The sequence below is a fragment of the Salvelinus alpinus genome, chromosome 9, assembly GCF_045679555.1.
Source record: "Salvelinus alpinus chromosome 9, SLU_Salpinus.1, whole genome shotgun sequence".
In the NCBI taxonomy this organism is placed as follows: Eukaryota; Metazoa; Chordata; class Actinopteri; order Salmoniformes; family Salmonidae; genus Salvelinus; species Salvelinus alpinus.
Window position 1 is genome coordinate 41,573,550 of NC_092094.1, and position 19,321 is coordinate 41,592,870.

The 19,321-nt window shown below is 41.9% G+C and overlaps 1 protein-coding gene across 1 annotated transcript; it reads right to left on the reverse strand.

Annotated features, from left to right (window-relative positions):
• Positions 1-2,971: 2,971 nt before the first annotated feature.
• Positions 2,972-19,320, reverse strand: lcat (lecithin-cholesterol acyltransferase). The gene is made up of 6 exons (XM_071326225.1): positions 18,947-19,320; positions 7,326-7,482; positions 6,943-7,058; positions 6,759-6,854; positions 6,393-6,617; positions 2,972-6,101 (listed from the first exon to the last, which is right to left on the reverse strand). Exons 1-6 carry the CDS (start codon positions 19,095-19,097, stop codon positions 5,479-5,481), a joined length of 1,368 nt encoding a protein of 455 aa, XP_071182326.1. The 5' UTR covers positions 19,098-19,320; the 3' UTR covers positions 2,972-5,478.
• Between the last annotated feature and the right edge of the window lies 1 nt (position 19,321).

Here is a 19,321-nt window from a genome sequence, read left to right on the forward strand (position 1 = left end):
TTCCACATTGTTGCGTTACAGCCTGAATTCAAAATGGATTAAATATTATTTTTTTCTCACCCATCTACACATAATACCCCATAATGACAAACTGAAAACATGTTTTTAGAAATGTTTGCAAATGTATTGAAAACAGAAATATCTCATTTACAAACAGTACCAGTCAAAATGTTTGTTTTTGTTTATTTGTACTATTTTCTACATTGTAGAATAATAGCGAAGACATCAAAACTATGAAATAACACATATGGAATCATGTGTAACCAAAAAACTGTAAAACAAATCAAAATATATTTTTTGATTCCTCAAAGTAGCCACCCTTTGCCTTGATGACAGCTTTACACACTCTTGGTATTCTCTCAACCAGCTTCATGAGCTAGTCACCTGGAATGCATTTCAATTAACAGGTGTGCTTATTAAAAGTTAATTTGTTCTTCTTAATGCGTTTGAGCCAATCAGTTGTGTTGTGACAAGGTTCGCGAGCTATTGAAGTTTGAAGGTCCAGATGTCTGGCGAATATCGAATCTCAAACCAACTTTACCATGGTCTGTGATGTTACCCCTGATGAGGAAATTGAGACATTTATCTCCACAAAGAAATCCCTTTGCTGGCACGTTTCACAGCATGAAAACATAACTGGTCAAAACAACGCTCCGCAGGGATGCAACAGATAATAATCATCAAACCAAAAGAAAATCCCCCAGATCAAGTTTAGAGTAGTGACGTGTGAAGTGTCGAAATTCAATGGGAGTGGCCGACAAACAGCAGTAGTCTGAAATAACTTTAATTCAGAAAACATTTAATCTCAAAACAATCAAGAAGTAAACCCCACTAGTATATAACCATAACAATATTTGATACACTAATATATATATTTTTTATTCTACCCCCTGGACACCCAATCAAAATCAGTTGACATTGTGCCCTCAGAATAACACAAACAGGAGGATAGAACAGGGCAAAAGTGCTGCAACAGTTCATTCACCCATAATAAATGAGTGATATATGGTATAATTGTGATATGCTGTAATAATCTCAACATGGCACATTTCATACTGTATTGTGAATTAAATGTTACGCATGTAATAGATACACATTTTGAAATTAAGACAATTAGTTTTAATAGTTTGTATGCTGCAAATGCATTGCCTCTCTGAGGACACGCCTTTTCTTATCTAATCTAAAACTTCAATGACCCAGCAAAGGCTGATCAGGTCCGTGTTAAAACAAAAAACAAAACCGTTTGTGTTGTTTGATTTCAGATTCAAATCAAATAAACGAGGAACAACCATTTACTCATTTTTTGTCATCTAATAGGAAATATAAATTGGCTGTAACGATCGTCTGTTGAATTAGGTGTGGACCAAAGTGCAGCGTGGTAAGTGTTCATGTTATTTTTATTTAAACAGAACACTAAACAGACAACTGCCTCTGATTGAGAACCACACCCGGCCAAACACACAGAAATAGAAAACATAGAACACAAAACATAGAATGCCCACCCCAACTCACACCCTGACCAAACCAAAATAGAGACATAAAAAGGACCTCTAAGGTCAGGGCGTGACATTGTTAGTATGCAGACCATGTGAACAAAACATGAATGGAGCACATCCGGAGAGTGGAAAAATGGAAAACTGCTTTTTTTTATTATTATAATTTTAAAAAGGAAAATCGGAAGTCGACATGTTTTGTCATTTACAGCCTAGGTTGGCAGTACAAAGAAAGGATTTGACTGTGTGAGTGTGACAGGAAGATAAAAATACTCATGTTAGCTAAGATGCAGAACCTTTTATGAAGTTAGCATGCCAATAGAACAAACTCAACAACAACATAACAAAGTTGGCTTCCACTAACTGGCTAGCTAGCCCTAACTGGTTACTGGCTATAGTCATGCTGGTTAGTAGTAGCTAGTGGAAGTAAATTATTCCCTCAACATGCTACAAGATGAAGCTGCCCAGCGAGAGCTACCTGCTGCAGAAAGGTCAGATTTCTCCATTACTTTCTATAGTTACTGTAGCTTAGCTAGATCTTTTGTCAGCTGGTGGTGTTTATTGACTGCGTAATAATGAACATCAGTTACTCTAAATGGTTACCTACCTGGCTCTTTGAATAGCTGACTTAGCTAGTACTTACACATAACAATATTCAATTGAGCTATTCTGTGTGTGTGTGCCTGTGAGTTCTGAATGTTCCCGCAGGAGAAAAGCACAGTATGGCATCTTAGCTGATCATCATGAACTTCATGTAGTTACATCAGCCAATACAGTAACTTAAAATGAGCCTTTTTATTGGTATGGGTATACTTCACCAACATCCTTTCCTGCTTACTGAAAGGCAGACGTAGGCTATACTCTTCAATTGTGAACACTACTATTGCTGTGTCAATTGGCCTACTTTACTGAATATTCAAGGTATAAAAAGGCATCTAAAGTTTTGTAATTTCATTATAATCTACCCAATAATTCACATTTCCTGTTGCTGCAGGATTATTTTCCTGCTGTGAGAAAATAATCTTCCTTTCCTCTCATCTCTCTCTCTCTCACACACACACACACACATCTCAGATCTCCTCATCTGCATAGTGCATAGGGTCTAGGGTGATCCTGACTGACATTTAACATGAAACAAACTGTTTTCGTAGAGGGCCGCTAGACTAATTGACCAATATAAAAATGTTAGCTGACATGGGCTAATTAAGTGTGTCAGTGACTGACATAACGAGAAAAACTGCAGATGCGCAACCACATTTTGAAATTGCACTTTGTGTATTCTACTATTCTACTTCTCAACAGTAAATTGAGACTCCCGACTGAATACAAATAAAATAGATGTTTCTTCCAATGAGCCAGTGCTTGAGTATTTAACATATGTCTGTGTCATCTTTATTTTATAGCAGAGAGAACTAATGGGAATATTTGTGCAATCAAAAAGGAATATTCACAAGGTATAGACCACACCTTCCACTGTATGGGTTTAAGATATTTAATTGAATGAATGACAGACAGGAGTTGAGGGATCAACATTACCCACTTTGTATGACATTTGAACTTTGCATGTCACATATTTCTGGATCACAACCAGTCATATCTAGTATCCATCAAAGCAATGCAAATTCAGGTAATATCATTCATTTGGACATTTGCTCAGTACTTGAAGGCTGAATAGAAAAACTCTCACATTATACCTATTTGAAGGTGGTAGCACATTGCTGTCTAGTGGATGAATAATTGTACAATATAGGGTTTATTCAGTAAATACACTACAATTTAGCCATATTTGAGACTTGACGCAGGATTAATGATAGTAACTTCAACCCATGTCAGATTTAAGAATATTGGAGACCTTATTCTACATACAGTACCAACAAATACATAAGCATAATAATACAGCCCGTCACATTTTTGACATTTCATCCAAAGTGTTTGACCTTAAAATTAAATAGAGCTAAAAACAGGAAATGCTAGCTGAAGTGGTTGGTGACTGCATTTGGCCAGTAGGGAATAGATGTGTAGAGACAAAGCAATATGAAATCTCCTTTTGTCTTAAATTTTATTTGATTTTGGATCACAGGTAAAATGCAGAAATTACATTTACTTTTATTACTGATCAAGAGAAGGAGGGGATGTAAGGGGAGAGGGAGTTTCTTCAAACAAACCCATCTACAAACATGTATCCACTCTCTCCCACCACCCACATTCCTCCATACAAGTGCCATCTGTCAACTTTTAGTAAAAAAACACACTTGAAACAAATTTAAACATTGAAATAAACCGATTTAATCAAAAGGCAGTTTAATAAGAGTGAGCAAAGTTTAGTATTAGGGGATAAAGTAGTTTATCTGGCAACATGGGATTGGTGTCCACAGCAAAACAACTTGAGAGAGAATTAACAAAAAAAACAGAGCAAACTAGAATGCTATTTGGCCCTTAACAGAGAGTACACAGTGGCAGAGTACCTGACCATTGTGACTGACCCAAACTTAAGGAAAGCTTTGACTATGTACAGACTCAGTGAGCATAGCCTTGCTATTGAGAAAGGCCGCCGTAGTCTGACCTGGCTCTCAAGAGAAGACAGGCTATGTGCACACTTCCCACAAAATGAGATGGAAACTGAGCTGCACTTCCTAACCTCCTGCCAAATGCATGACCATATTAGAGACAGATATTTCCCTCAGATTACACACATCCAATTTTGATAAACTCCCATATCTACTGGGTGAAGTACCACAGTGTGCCATCACAGTAGCAAGATTTGTGACCTGTTGCCACAAGAAAAGGGCAACCCGTGAAGAACAAACACCATTGTAAATACAACCCATATTTATGTTTATTTATTTTCCCTTTTGAACTTTAACTATTTGCACATTTAGCAATAGCTAAATTGGCTATGCAACATGCCAGATAAGGTAACCAGATAAGGTAACTTCTGTTCATCATTACTTAGCGTTTATTGACTATTAGCCAACAGAAGATATAGCTAAGTTTGCTACAGAAAGTATGGGAGAAATCTGACATTTCTGCAGCAGTTAGCTCTAACTGGGCAGCTTCATCTTGTTGCAAGTGAAGGGACCAACTTACTTCGACTAGCTACTACTATCTAGCATCTAGTGCTAGCTAGCCAACTAGTGCAAGCCAACTTTGTTCAGTTCTTGTTAAGTTTGTGCTATTGGCACGCTAACTTCATAATAAGTTCTGCATGTTAGCTAACATTATTATTTTTTATCTTCTTTTTCAGTCTAATCCTTTCTTTTAGCTGCCAACATAGGCTGTTAAACCCCACCCCAACTCTGTGAATATTCTATGAGGGGGCGTGTACTTCCGTGTATGAAAAAAAAAAATCTAAACATTTAATACAATTTGTTGTTATTTGTTTGCCATTATTCCATGTCCAATTTTGACACAATAAATGGGAAAACAAGTCGATTTATGATTTTAGTTTTTTTAATAAATAAAATAATAAAGCTTTTTTCTGTTTTTCCACTCTTGTTTTGACTCGAAAATCAAAATAAGGAAACGTACACAGACCAAATACATATGTCATTTTTTGATTTCCTATCATTCTAAGAGGAAAATATGATAAGCATAATGAAACAAGAGGCATATGCATACTATATCACATCTCAATAGTAATACTAGTTAGGATGTATGTACATATACACTGAGTATACCAAACATTAGGAACACCTCCTAATATTGAGTTGCACACATACACAATCTATGTCTCAATTGTCTCCAGGCTTAAAAATCCTTCTTTAACCCGTCACCTCCCCTTCATCTACACTGATTTAAGTGGATTTAACAAGTGACATCAATAAGGGATCATAGCTTTCACCTGGATTCACCTGGTCAGTCTATGTCATGAAAAGAGCAGGTGTTCTTAATGTTTTGTACACTCAGTGTATAAGTCCAACTTAGTAGCTACTGCATCAGTAATAGTATGTACATTGGGAGAGTGAATTATTTTCTCCCCAAAAGCTTACAGTGTAGATCTGGGAGCCTGGTCCGGCTGGACTTGATCTTGCATGACTGCGGAGTCAATGGGACGTTCATCAGTCTCTTGGAATGTAGAATCCTCTTCCCCATATCTTCCCTCCAGGATACTCTTGACTACATTGATTACCTTGCTATTGAATACTATTTCCAAGTGGGGCATGGCCCTGAACTCCTTGACATGGACAGGCTGTGCTTGCTTTCCTATCCAACGCTTACATAAACCCATGCTAAGACTGTCCACTGTATCATCCCCATCAGCATACACATAGTCTATAGGGTCTACATTTGGGAACTGGTCGTCATAAATATAGGTAACCGGTGTGGGCAGCCCTACACCATAGAAGCAGTATACCTCAACACCAGGAGGGGGCAGACCAGCTGTCAGGTTTCTGGTGTCTTCCCACATGAACCAGCCATCCTCAAAGTCGATGTCTTTGAAGAAGCGCTGGTAGTCCTGGTGGGTATAGTTGAATGAGGGTGTGGAGATGAAGGCGTGGTCTGCAGGCCATGCCTCTTCAAATGGAAGCATCCAGGGGTTTGTTGTTGTCATGCGTTGCTCCTCCCGGATCTTGATGTTGGATACCATTGGGATGCCATCATTTTCACCTGCAGAAACAATTGTTATCATAAATTATTTTCTCATGGCAATCTTTCATCAATATGTGACTCGCCAAAGTAATCCAGACAAACCAGTCCTACCACCCTTTCAGGAAAATTAAGATGTGGGTATCATCACAAGTAAAATTATTTTGCAATATGTACTGATTACTGTCAATGTGATTTACAGGACAGTAAAAACTACTTCAACCCGGTTATCAGTTTTTTTTTAGGTTATGTTATGTTTCTACTACAGGTAAGGTTGTTTCAATCTGTCCACCAGACTTTGACATATAGTACCTGATGCTAGCACTCGAATAGGCTTGACTGCCCCACCCCAGGGTGCTCCAAGTGAAATGAGGCCTTTGATGTATTGGTCTTTCCATGTCTGGGTCTGCTGATATAAGAAGTAGAGGACATAATTGCTTCCCATGCTGTGTCCCAAGAGGTAAAGTGGTTGTTGATACTGCTCGTACATATCCTCAATCAGCTTCTTCAGCCGTGCAAAGTATTCCTCCTGCTCGTCTGATAAGGAGAGACAAATAGGCACAGTCACATGATGAGAAAGCATGTATGCATAAACAATGAATGAGTTGTACTTTTGTTGTACAGGAATGTGATTGTCAGTTGGATGGTGTGTGTGTGTGTGTCCATGATGTCACTTACTTGGAGCTACCCTCCAGTCGTATGGTGCTGCTCGGACAGTCTCATTACGGACATATCCCATGTTGACCAAATGTGTAACCATAGTGTGAAAATAACCTGGAAAAGGACAGGTTTCATTTAATGAAATCATAATCAAAAAGAAAACAATTATAGGAACAGATGTTCTCATTATGGTTGTTCTCACCTGACAACTTGTTTGTGTCCAAGAACTCAACAGAATATGTCTGTCCAAAACCAGGCACTCTCACCGTCACCCCTGCAGAATTGGAGGTCTTGCGAGTTGTCCTATTGTATACAATTCTGTAGCAGGAAATATTCAGTATGTACAGAATGTTATTGCATAAGGAAATGATCCCAACCATTAAAATGCCTCGCACTCAAAATCAAACTTGTGAAAATAGAGTTGCAGTTGTATGCTTCTCTCTTCTATTACAGTGCATTATTTATTAATACAGCAATGAACAATTGGCAAATGCTCCCTAAGTGTATTGAGTTAAAATTATTGAATTTATCATAAGATATAAACAGAATTATTTTGACATAGATCATATTCATTCTCCCCCTCACCTTATATTATCGATCCAACAGTCAATCCCAATTGGCATGAACATATTCAGGTCAATCCAAAGTGTGAAAAAGTCATCTGTCTTTTTGTAGCACATCCAATGCACAAGGCTTGGCTTGTCAATCTTGGCCTCAAGCTGGTTTCCTAGGTTCCCAGGTACTGGTCAAAAGTGGAAAAATGTTGAACTTAGAAGCCAGATGAGCAAGGAGGCAAGTTTAGAACAATGTAGAGACAATCATCACAGTTTACAATAAAGTAGTTTAAAAAGAGGACTCAACAAGGGTAGATGAGAAAGAAAAGGATGACAAGACAAAGTCAACGTAGAGATTTATGTGTTTTCCCTTGTTTCACAACTGTCAATGTGATTTGTCCCATCAAACAGACACAAGACATTGACCAATAAAAAGAATGGTCCACTTCATTTAAGGGCAATTCATTGTAATAATAGTAACACTGTAATAACAACATGTGGTAATTGGAGTCTGTAATTTCAGGGGTGTAACAACAAATACTTGTTTCTATGTTTGTTACAAATGTTAAAGTTTCCAATAGCGTCCCAACGCACCATATTTCAGCCTGCACAAAACACGTGATAAGTGTAAACCAATTGAACACATTTAGAGAGGAGAGGAGGATGGATGGGTCGCATTCCGCTTCGCTCCTCAGGTAGTATCACATTTTCACATTCTCATTTCATTTCATTACAGTACAACGGTTTGATTTGTTTAATCTTAGCTAGCTACTTAGCCGTCTTTGTATCAAAGATAATTGCGTAGCTAGCCAGGTATTCTTCGTTCTTTTAACGTAACTTTTAACGTAACGTAGTCAACACTGCTACCTAGCCAGCTTCGCTACCTTCCGCTTCGCTCCTCAGGTAGTATCACATTTTCACATTCTCATTTCATTTCATTACAGTACAACGGTTTGATTTGTTTAATCTTAGCTAGCTACTTAGCCGTCTTTGTATCAAAGATAATTGCGTAGCTAGCCAGCTATTCTTCGTTCTTTTAACGTAACTTTTAACGTAACGTAGTCAACACTGCTACCTAGCCAGCTAGCCACCGAACAGCAACACTGTAGTAACTATTACATTCAACGGAACGACTCGATTAGTGTAGTGTTAGCTAGCTACATAGTTGTCTTTGCTTCTAAGATAACTGCGTAGTTTAGACTAATTCGGTTAGCTAGCCAGCTATTTTTCGTCCTTTTAACGTAACGTAACGTAGTCAACACTGCTCGCTGGCCAGCTAGCCACCGAATAGCAACACTGTAGAAACTATTACATTCAACGGATCAACGGAACGATTGATTAGTGTAGTGTTAGCTAGCTACATAGTTGTCTTTGCTGTCCTTGTATCTAAGACAATTGTGTAGTTTATACTAATTAACGAGCCAGTTACCGAGGTTACATAGCTAGCTACCGAGGTTACCTAGCCAGCGACACTCTCAAACAAAGTCAACAACGCAGCCACTGCTAGCTAGCCCACTTCCGCAGTACTGTATCATTTTAATAATTTTGGTCAATAAGATTTCTGCAACGCAAGCTTAACTTTCTGAACATTCGAGACGTGTAGTTCACGTGTCATTCCAATCTCCTTTGCATTAGCGTAGCCTCTTCTGTAGCCTGTCAACTATGTGTCTGTCTATCCCTGTTCTCTCCTCTCTGCACAGACCATACAAACGCTTCACACCGCGTGGCCGCGGCCACCCTAACCTGGTGGTCCCAGCGCGCACCACCCACGTGGAGTCCCAGGTCTCCGGCAGCCTCTGGAACTGCCGATCTGCGGCCAACAAGGCAGAGTTCATCTCAGCCTATGCTTCCCTCCAGTCCCTCGACTTCTTGGCACTGACGGAAACATGGATCACCACAGATAACACTGCTACTCCTACTGCTCTCTCCTCGTCTGCCCACGTGTTCTCGCACACCCCGAGAGCTTCTGGTCAGCGGGGTGGCGGCACCGGGATCCTCATCTCTCCCAAGTGGTCTTTCTCCCTTTCTCCCCTTACCCATCTGTCTATCGCCTCCTTTGAATTCCATGCTGTCACAGTTACCAGCCCTTTCAAGCTTAACATCCTTATCATTTATCGCCCTCCAGGTTCCCTTGGAGAGTTCATCAATGAGCTTGATGCCCTGATAAGCTCCTTTCCTGAGGACGGCTCACCTCTCACAGTTCTGGGTGACTTTAACCTCCCCACGTCTACCTTTGACTCATTCCTCTCTGCCTCCTTCTTTCCACTCCTCTCCTCTTTTGACCTCACCCTCTCACCTTCCCCCCCTACTCACAAGGCAGGCAATACGCTCGACCTCATCTTTACTAGATGCTGTTCTTCCACTAACCTCATTGCAACTCCCCTCCAAGTCTCCGACCACTACCTTGTATCCTTTTCCCTCTCGCTCTCATCCATCACTTCCCACACTGCCCCTACTCGGATGGTATCGCGCCGTCCCAACCTTCGCTCTCTCTCCCCCGCTACTCTCTCCTCTTCCATCCTATCATCTCTTCCCTCTGCTCAAACCTTCTCCAACCTATCTCCTGATTCTGCCTCCTCAACCCTCCTCTCCTCCCTTTCTGCATCCTTTGACTCTCTATGTCCCCTATCCTCCAGGCCGGCTCGGTCCTCCCCTCCTGCTCCGTGGCTCGACGACTCATTGCGAGCTCACAGAACAGGGCTCCGGGCAGCCGAGCGGAAATGGAGGAAAACTCGCCTCCCTGCGGACCTGGCATCCTTTCACTCCCTCCTCTCTACATTTTCCTCTTCTGTCTCTGCTGCTAAAGCCACTTTCTACCACTCTAAATTCCAAGCATCTGCCTCTAACCCTAGGAAGCTCTTTGCCACCTTCTCCTCCCTCCTGAATCCTCCTCCCCCTCCTCCCCCCTCCTCCCTCTCTGCAGATGACTTCGTCAACCATTTTGAAAAGAAGGTCGACGACATCCGATCCTCGTTTGCTAAGTCAAACGACACCGCTGGTTCTGCTCACACTGCCCTACCCTGTGCTCTGACCTCTTTCTCCCCTCTCTCTCCAGATGAAATCTCGCGTCTTGTGACGGCCGGCCGCCCAACAACCTGCCCGCTTGACCCTATCCCCTCCTCTCTTCTCCAGACCATTTCCGGAGACCTTCTCCCTTACCTCACCTCGCTCATCAACTCATCCTTGACCGCTGGCTACGTCCCTTCCGTCTTCAAGAGAGCGAGAGTTGCACCCCTGCTGAAAAAACCTACACTCGATCCCTCCGATGTCAACAACTACAGACCAGTATCCCTTCTTTCTTTTCTCTCCAAAACTCTCGAACGTGCCGTCCTTGGCCAGCTCTCCCGCTATCTCTCTCAGAATGACCTTCTTGATCCAAATCAGTCAGGTTTCAAGACTAGTCATTCAACTGAGACTGCTCTTCTCTGTATCACGGAGGCGCTCCGCACTGCTAAAGCTAACTCTCTCTCCTCTGCTCTCATCCTCCTAGACCTATCGGCTGCCTTCGATACTGTGAACCATCAGATCCTCCTCTCCACCCTCTCCGAGTTGGGCATCTCCGGCGCGGCCCACGCTTGGATTGCGTCCTACCTGACAGGTCGCTCCTACCAGGTGGCGTGGCGAGAATCTGTCTCCTCACCACGTGCTCTCACCACTGGTGTCCCCCAGGGCTCTGTTCTAGGCCCTCTCCTATTCTCGCTATACACCAAGTCACTTGGCTCTGTCATAACCTCACATGGTCTCTCCTATCATTGCTATGCAGACGACACACAATTAATCTTCTCCTTTCCCCCTTCTGATGACCAGGTGGCGAATCGCATCTCTGCATGTCTGGCAGACATATCAGTGTGGATGACGGACCACCACCTCAAGCTGAACCTCGGCAAGACGGAGCTGCTCTTCCTCCCGGGGAAGGACTGCCCGTTCCATGATCTCGCCATCACGGTTGACAACTCCATTGTGTCCTCCTCCCAGAGCGCTAAGAACCTTGGCGTGATCCTGGACAACACCCTGTCGTTCTCAACTAACATCAAGGCGGTGGCCCGTTCCTGTAGGTTCATGCTCTACAACATCCGCAGAGTACGACCCTGCCTCACACAGGAAGCGGCGCAGGTCCTAATCCAGGCACTTGTCATCTCCCGTCTGGATTACTGCAACTCGCTGTTGGCTGGGCTCCCTGCCTGTGCCATTAAACCCCTACAACTCATCCAGAACGCCGCAGCCCGTCTGGTGTTCAACCTTCCCAAGTTCTCTCACGTCACCCCGCTCCTCCGCTCTCTCCACTGGCTTCCAGTTGAAGCTCGCATCCGCTACAAGACCATGGTGCTTGCCTACGGAGCTGTGAGGGGAACGGCACCTCAGTACCTTCAGGCTCTGATCAGGCCCTACACCCAAACAAGGGCACTGCGTTCATCCACCTCTGGCCTGCTCGCCTCCCTACCACTGAGGAAGTACAGTTCCCGCTCAGCCCAGTCAAAACTGTTCGCTGCTCTGGCACCCCAATGGTGGAACAAACTCCCTCACGACGCCAGGACAGCGGAGTCAATCACCACCTTCCGGAGACACCTGAAACCCCACCTCTTCAAGGAATACCTAGGATAGGATAAAGTAATCCTTCTGACCCCCCCCCCCCCTTAAAAGATTTAGATGCACTATTGTAAAGTGGTTGTTCCACTGGATGTCATAAGGTGAATGCACCAATTTGTAAGTCGCTCTGGATAAGAGCGTCTGCTAAATGACTTAAATGTAAATGTAAACACCGACCAATTCATTGACACAATTTTGCAATAAAGAGCTGGAGTTTGATGCCCTGGCCCAATGACAAAAACAGGTTTACAAACAGTTCACATAAAATAAAAAGGAGTCGGCAGGGCGGGTGCGGGGTCCCCCTGTAACGGCTGCCGTCGGAAGAAGGTGAAGACCAAAACGCAGCGTGGTAAGTGTTCGTCATGTTTAATAGAAACTGAACACTAAAAAGCAAAACAACAAAGTGACAACCGAAACAGCTCCGTCAGGTGCAACAAACACTAAACAGAAATTAATCACCCACAACACACAATTGGAAAACAGGCTACCTAAGTATGGCTCCCAATCAGAGACAACGATAGACAGCTGCCTCTGATTGGGAACCACACCAGGCCAAACACATAGAAAACCAACAACATAGAAAAAAGAACATAGACTGCCCACCCTAGTCACACCCTGGCCTAACCAAAATAGAGAATAAAAAATCTCTCTATAGCCAGGGCGTGACACCCTATACAATACCAGTCAAAAGTTTGGACACACCTACTCATTCTACATTGTAGAATAATAGTGAAGATATCAAAACTATGAAATAACACATATGGAATCATGTAGTAAGCACAAAAATGCTTAAAAAATCTAAATATATTTCAGATTTTAGATTCTTCAAAGTTGCCACCCTTTGCCTTGATGACAGCTTTGCACACATGGCATTCTCTCAACCAGCTGCACCTGGAATGCTTTTCCAAAAGTCTTGAAGGAGTTCCCACATATGCTGAGCACTTGTTGGCTGCTTTTTGGAGGCCAGTTCATCTGATGCAGCGCAAACAAGATGGGATGGCGTATCGCCGCAGAATGCTGTGGTAGCCATGCTGGTTAAGTGTGCCTTGATTTCTAAATAAATCACAGACAGTGTCACCAGCAAAGCACCATCACACCTCCTCCTCCATGCTTCACGGTGGGAACCACACATGCACGGAACCCAAACCGGCTGCGCGCGTGCACCATCGTGCGCTATTGTGCATAAATGTATTTTGTCCCCCTACACCAAACGTGATCACGACACGCAGGTTAAAATATCAAAACAAACTCTGAACCAATGACATTAATTTGGGGACAGGTCGAAAAGCATTAAACATGTATGGCAATTTAGCTAGCTGATTTGCACTTGCTAGCTAATTTGTCCTATTTAGCTAGCTTGCTGTTGCTAGCTAATTTGTCCTGGGATATAAACATTGAGTTGTTATTTTACCTGAAATGCACAAGGTCCTCTACTCCGACAATTAATCCACACATAAAACGGTCAACCAAATAATTTCTAGTCATCTCTCCTCCTTCCGGGCTTTTTCATCTTTGAACTTATATTGTGATTGGCATCTACACTTTCATAGTATTACCATGACAACCGGCAAAACAGTTTGTCTTTCAATCACCCAAGTGGGTATAACCAATGAGGAGATGGCACGTGGGTACCTGCTTCTATAAACCAATGAGGAGATGGGAGAGGCAGGACTTGCAGCATGATCTGCGTCAGAAATAGGAATTACTTCTATTTTAGCCCTTGGCAACGCAGATACTCGTTGGTGCGCGCGAGCAGTGTGGATGCAATAATTAAATAACATAGATTCCTACATTTATTTTGCAACGCTCGCTCTCGCGACGCGAGCGGTGTAGTCAGGGTATAATGAACTTATCCTCTGCAGCAAAGGTAACTCTACGTCTTCCTTTCCTGTGGCGGTCCTCGTGAGAGCCAGTTTCATCATTGCGCTTGATGGTTTTTGCGACTGCACTTGAAGAAACTTTCAAAGTTATTTTTCCGTATTGACTGAGATTTATGTCTTAAAGTACTGATGGACTCTCGTTTCTCTTTGCTTATTTGAGCTGTTCTTGCCATAATATGGACTTGGTATTTTACCAAATAGGGCTATCTTCTTTATACCACCCCTACCTTGTCATAACACAACTGATTGGCTCAAACGCATTAAGAAGATAAAAATTCCACAAATTAACTTTTAACAAGGCATACCTGTTAATTTAAATGCATTCCAGGTGACTACTTCATGGAGCTGGTTGAGAGAATGCCTAAGAGTGTGCAAAGCTGTCATCAAGGGAATGTAAGGGGTGCGTAATCGGTGGCAGGGAAGTCAGACGCAGGAGAGCAGTACTTGGTAATAGCAGTTTATTAGCAAAACCCACGGCATAAAAATACCAAGAATAATTGGGTACAAAAACCCGTCGTGCACCAAACAACACGTGCACAAGCACTTACAAATAAACAATCCCACACAAAGACATGGGGGGAACAGAGGGTTAAATACACAACAAATTATTGAGGGAATTGAAACCAGGTGTGAGGAAAAACAAGACAAAACACATGGAAAATGAAAAGTGGATCGATGATGACTAGAAGACCGGTGACGCCGAGCGCCGCCCGAACAAGGAGAGGACCCGACTTCGGCGGAAGTCGTGACAGGGAAAGGGTGGCTACTTTGAAGAATTTCAAATATAAGATATATTTTGATTTGTTTATCACTTTTTTGGTTACTACATGATTCTAAATGTGTTATTCCACAGTTTTGATGTCTTCACTATTATTCTACAATGTAGAACATAGTAAAAATAAAGAAAAACCCTTGAATGAGTAGGTGTGCCCAAACTTTTGACTGGTACTGTATATATTTAAGGCACTCAGTCCAGCTTTCAACTTACTCTTGAAAGTTGTAATAGTAGAATGCACGAGGTGCAATTTCTAAATTGGTCAATGCATTTGGGGCGGCAGGGTAGTGGTTAGAGCATTGGACTAGTAACCGGAAGGTTGCAAGATCGAATCCCCGAGCTGACAAGATAAAAATCTGTCGTTCTGCCCCTGAACAAGGCAGTTAACCCACTATTCCTAGGCCGTCATTGAAAATAAGAATTTGTTCTTCACTGACTTGCCTAGTTAAATAAAGGTTAAAAAATATATGTATGTTAGAGAGCTATTTAGAAATGTCAGCTAACGTTTTTTTAGCTAGATTTCTTTGCCCAAATGTTGGGGGACCTGAGTGAAAAAGTTTGTCGACCCCTGGAGTACACGCTCAGTGTGCAAAATCCAGACATTAAAGATTTCAGTGAACGAAACAAAGTGTTGAAGGTCAAAAACGTCAACACAGGAGAGAGAAAGTAAGTTTTCCATACAATTTGTTTACATTTTTTGGATACATTAATTCTGCGGGACAATTTAGCATAGGCAGTTAGCTAGCGTTTTTTGGATTAGCTAGCACTTTAGCTAGCTAGCTAGTTTTCTAACCTTGACTAGCTAACTAGCTACCTAAAGCTGGCAAATATACTATGGTTGCTACTCACTAGCTAACGTTAGCTAGGCTCGATGGTCTTATCTTCCCACTTGACTTTTTCCACATTTGGTTACGTTACAGCCTTATTCTAAAATGGATTAAATAGATATTTTTTCTCATCAATCTACACACAATACCTCATAATGACGAAGAAAAAAAAAATCATTTTTGCAGATGTATATAACAAACTGAAATATCACATTTAGATAAGTATTCAGACCCTTTACTCAGTACTTTGTTGAAGCACCTTTGGCAGCGATTACAGCCTCGAGGCTTCTTGGGTATGACGCTACAAGCTTGGCACACCTGTATTTGGGGAGTTTCTCCCATTTTTCTCTGCAGAACCTCTCAAGCTCTGTCAGGTTGGATGGGGAGCGTCGCTGCACAGATATTTTCAGGTCTCTAGAGATGTTCAATAGAGTTAAAATCCGGGCTATGACTGGGACACTCAAGGACATTCATAGACTTTTCTCGAAGCCACACCTGCGTTGTCTTGGCTGTGTGCTTAGGGTCATTATCCTGTTTGAAGGTGAAGGTCCTGAGCATTCTGGAGCTGGTTTTCATCAAGGATCTCTCTGTACTTTGCTCCGTTCATCTTTCCCTCGATCTTGACTAATGTCCCAGTCCCTGTCGCTGAAAAATATCCCCACAGCATGATGCTGCCACCACCATGCTTCACCGTAGGGATGGTTCCAGGTTTCTTCCAGACGTGACACTCAGGCCAAAGAATTCAATCTTAGTTTCATTAGACCAGAAAATCTTGTTTCTCATGTTCTCAGTGTCTTTAGGTGCATTTTAGCAAACTCCAAGCGGGTTGTCATGTGCCTTTTACTAAGGAGTGGATTCTGTCTGGCCACTCTACAATAAAGGCCTAATTGGTGGAGTGCTGCAGAGATGGTTGTCCTTCTGGAAGGTTCTCCCATCTCCACAGAGGAACTCTGGAGCTCTGTCAGAGTGACCATCGTGTTCTTGGTCACCTCCCTGACCAAGGCCCTTCTCCCCTGATTGCTCAGTTTGGCTGGGCGGCCAGCTCTAGGAAGTGTCTTGGTGGTTCCAAACGTCTCCATTTCAGAATGATGGAGGCCACTGTGTTCTTGAGGACCTTCAATGCTGCAGAAATGTTTTGGTACCCTTCCCCAGATCTGTGCCTCGACACATACCTGTCTTGGAGCTCTATGGACAATTCCTTCAAAATGCACTGTCAACTGTGGGACCTTATATAGACAGGTGTGTGCCTCTACAAATCATGTCCAATCAATTGAATTTACCACAGGTGGACTACCATAGGTGATGAGGAAAATGTTTTATTTAATCCATTTTAGAATAGGGCTGTAACGTAACAAAATGTGGAAAAAGTCAAGGGGTCTGAATACTTTACGAATGCACTGTATTACGTGAGACACCCAGCATGTTAACATTATCTAGCTAGTTAGCTACTTGTGTCAACACAAGCACTATTATTGCTAGCTGGATAACACAACTAGCTAAGCTTAGCTGGCTATATGCCTAGAAATCATGATGATGAGAAATAGGGGTAATATATAGTGCCTATGCTAAGTTGTTATACATTATTCTTCTCTACCACTGATTCCCACAAGATCTCAGACTCCAGGATCGGAAAATGTTTACAAGAAATAAACGGATGAAGTCAGAGACAGAGTTGTCAATTTCCATTGTTACTTGTAATGTTAAAAAGGGTATAAAAAGACAATCCCATTTTTTGTATTAGCTAGCTATCTAGGCTACTCACCACGCTATAGGCTACAGATTTGAGTCACCACTAGAATAGTTATTTTTATGTTATTGAGTAGGTCTGTATATCTTAGATTAATAATTTGACTAATTAGATTAAACAAACAATACAAGTTATTATTTGTGTGAAATGTAATGTATTTTTGCAATAAAGTTGACTAAAGTAGAAGCTCATCTTTTGTTTGTAGGTATTTTCATTTGGTAAAAGTAATAAGTAATTATATAGAAATTGCTCATGGGTAACTATAAAGTTACACTTCACTCCCTTACGAAAATAGATTGCAGTTAGAGTGCAGTATAACTCCAGTATTCTGCAAATACTGCATCCCCCCCTAAAAAAAATTGTGCTGCAGTAATTTTGCAGTGTAACTAGCGACAACCGTGTCCTTATGCAGCTATTACAGATACTCTGTTGTGTACTAGTGTGTTTATTTTCCCACTTGGATGGTGCTTCCAGAAGCCTTGAAATAAGGGCCAGGTTGTCAGGATAAGTAATTTACTATATAAAAGTACACATTCATTACAAGTAAGTAACCCTCAAGTTACACTTCATTTTAACTATCTAAATTCTGTATTACACCTAGTAGTTACATTTTACTTATGCATATATTACATGTACTCTGTGGGTACTAGTGTGTTTAACCTCCCAATTGGATGGCGCTCTCGGAAGCCTTAAAATATGGGCCAGATTGTCAGGATAAGTAATTTACTATATAAGTATACAACAATTACAATAAGTACCCCTCAGGATACACAAGCTATATCCTGTGTAACACCTAGTAATTACATTGTACTTATACAGATATGACATGTACTCTGTGGTGTACTTGTGGGTTTATCCTCTCACTTGGATGGCAAGGAGGTTCAGGTTGTCATCATGGATTATGTGCACATACATTACAAGTTATTTTTGTATTATAATGTGGAATGACACCCGTATGGTAGACTCCAGTCAGTGAGGTTGGCCTATATCTGATCTGTTATTGTAAAGTAAATCAAGTTAACCCAGATGCTACACTTTTGGGGGGCAAGCAGCAACTAGCAGCAACAACATTGAGTGGACATTTTGAAGAGTGCGCATTCACAGGAGGTAATTAGAGCCTATTGAGCCTCCAACCTTTGTAATCTCGGACACCCATTTGTCCACAAGAGACTACAACCCTGTGACAGTTATTACTGAATCAGATGCAACTCAGAAGAAACAAAACACTACATTTGGTGAATTTAGTGGAAACTTGCCCATTAGTAACAAGCATGGTAACAAGCATTTGTTGTTACACCTCTGTAATTACAGACTACAATTCCCACCAGTTACATGTTGTTATTACAGTGTAACTATGAGTTATTACAATTAACTACAAGACTTGTTACAGTGTAATTACACATATAATTACACTGTAATAATGACTCCTTAAAATGAAGTATTACCAGAACTATTCCTGAACCCCAAGGCCCCAAATTATTTAATCTCCAGACAGATATAGGCTGGCTGTCCTCCCATTATGCTGAATTAGGGTATGCTTCTTCACCCCAGCCAATGCCATTAGGAATCAAATATATATCCCTGGCCCAGGACCATAGGATTCACTTAGCATTCACACCAACACCTGCAGATACCATAGAAAACGGCCTGGAGCTGGCGTCAAGTTCCAGACAGAAAATCGACCAGTCTTGTGAAATACATTTTGGACTTTCAGTATGCAAGAAAGCCAACTGATATTACAATCACATAAAACATCAATCGAATTCCATGACAAATAACACGGTGCAATAGGCCTATCACATCACAGCAAACTAATCAAGAAATAAAAACGCTTACCTATAAGAACCGGCGGAGTGCTATTGTTTGCCATTTTGTTTTGAGGTTTGGCACTTGGTGGGAACACCACATCGAAGAGCCAAAATCCAGCAGATTGCTGTAGCGCAATGAATACTATAAGGAGCACGGTACAGCAGTGTGCATATCCCATTCTGTCCAAATCTTGACAGTGTTGTCTTGTCTCTCACTAGGTCAGGGGGAGGAGAACTGGCCTATTAATGCTGTGCGTGAAAGAGGTGGGGCGCGAAATCAGAGGGAAAATGTGAGGTCAGTTACTCGACCATCGTTAGACCGCACTTTCAAAGCGCTTCTCACAACAGGTATAAATAACATCAACATGATGCGCATCTGTCCTTCTATAAGAGCAGCTGTGTG

Coding starts and splice junctions, on each gene's coding strand:
- lcat (XM_071326225.1), bottom strand. CDS start 19,097: ATGGGATATGCACACTGCTGTACCGTGCTCCTTATAGTATTCATTGCG. Junction 6,855..6,942: donor GGACACAAACAAGTTGTCAG/GTGAGAACAACC, acceptor GTCCTTTTCCAG/GTTATTTTCACACTATGGTT. Junction 6,618..6,758: donor CGACTGGAGGGTAGCTCCAA/GTAAGTGACATC, acceptor TCTCCTTATCAG/ACGAGCAGGAGGAATACTTT.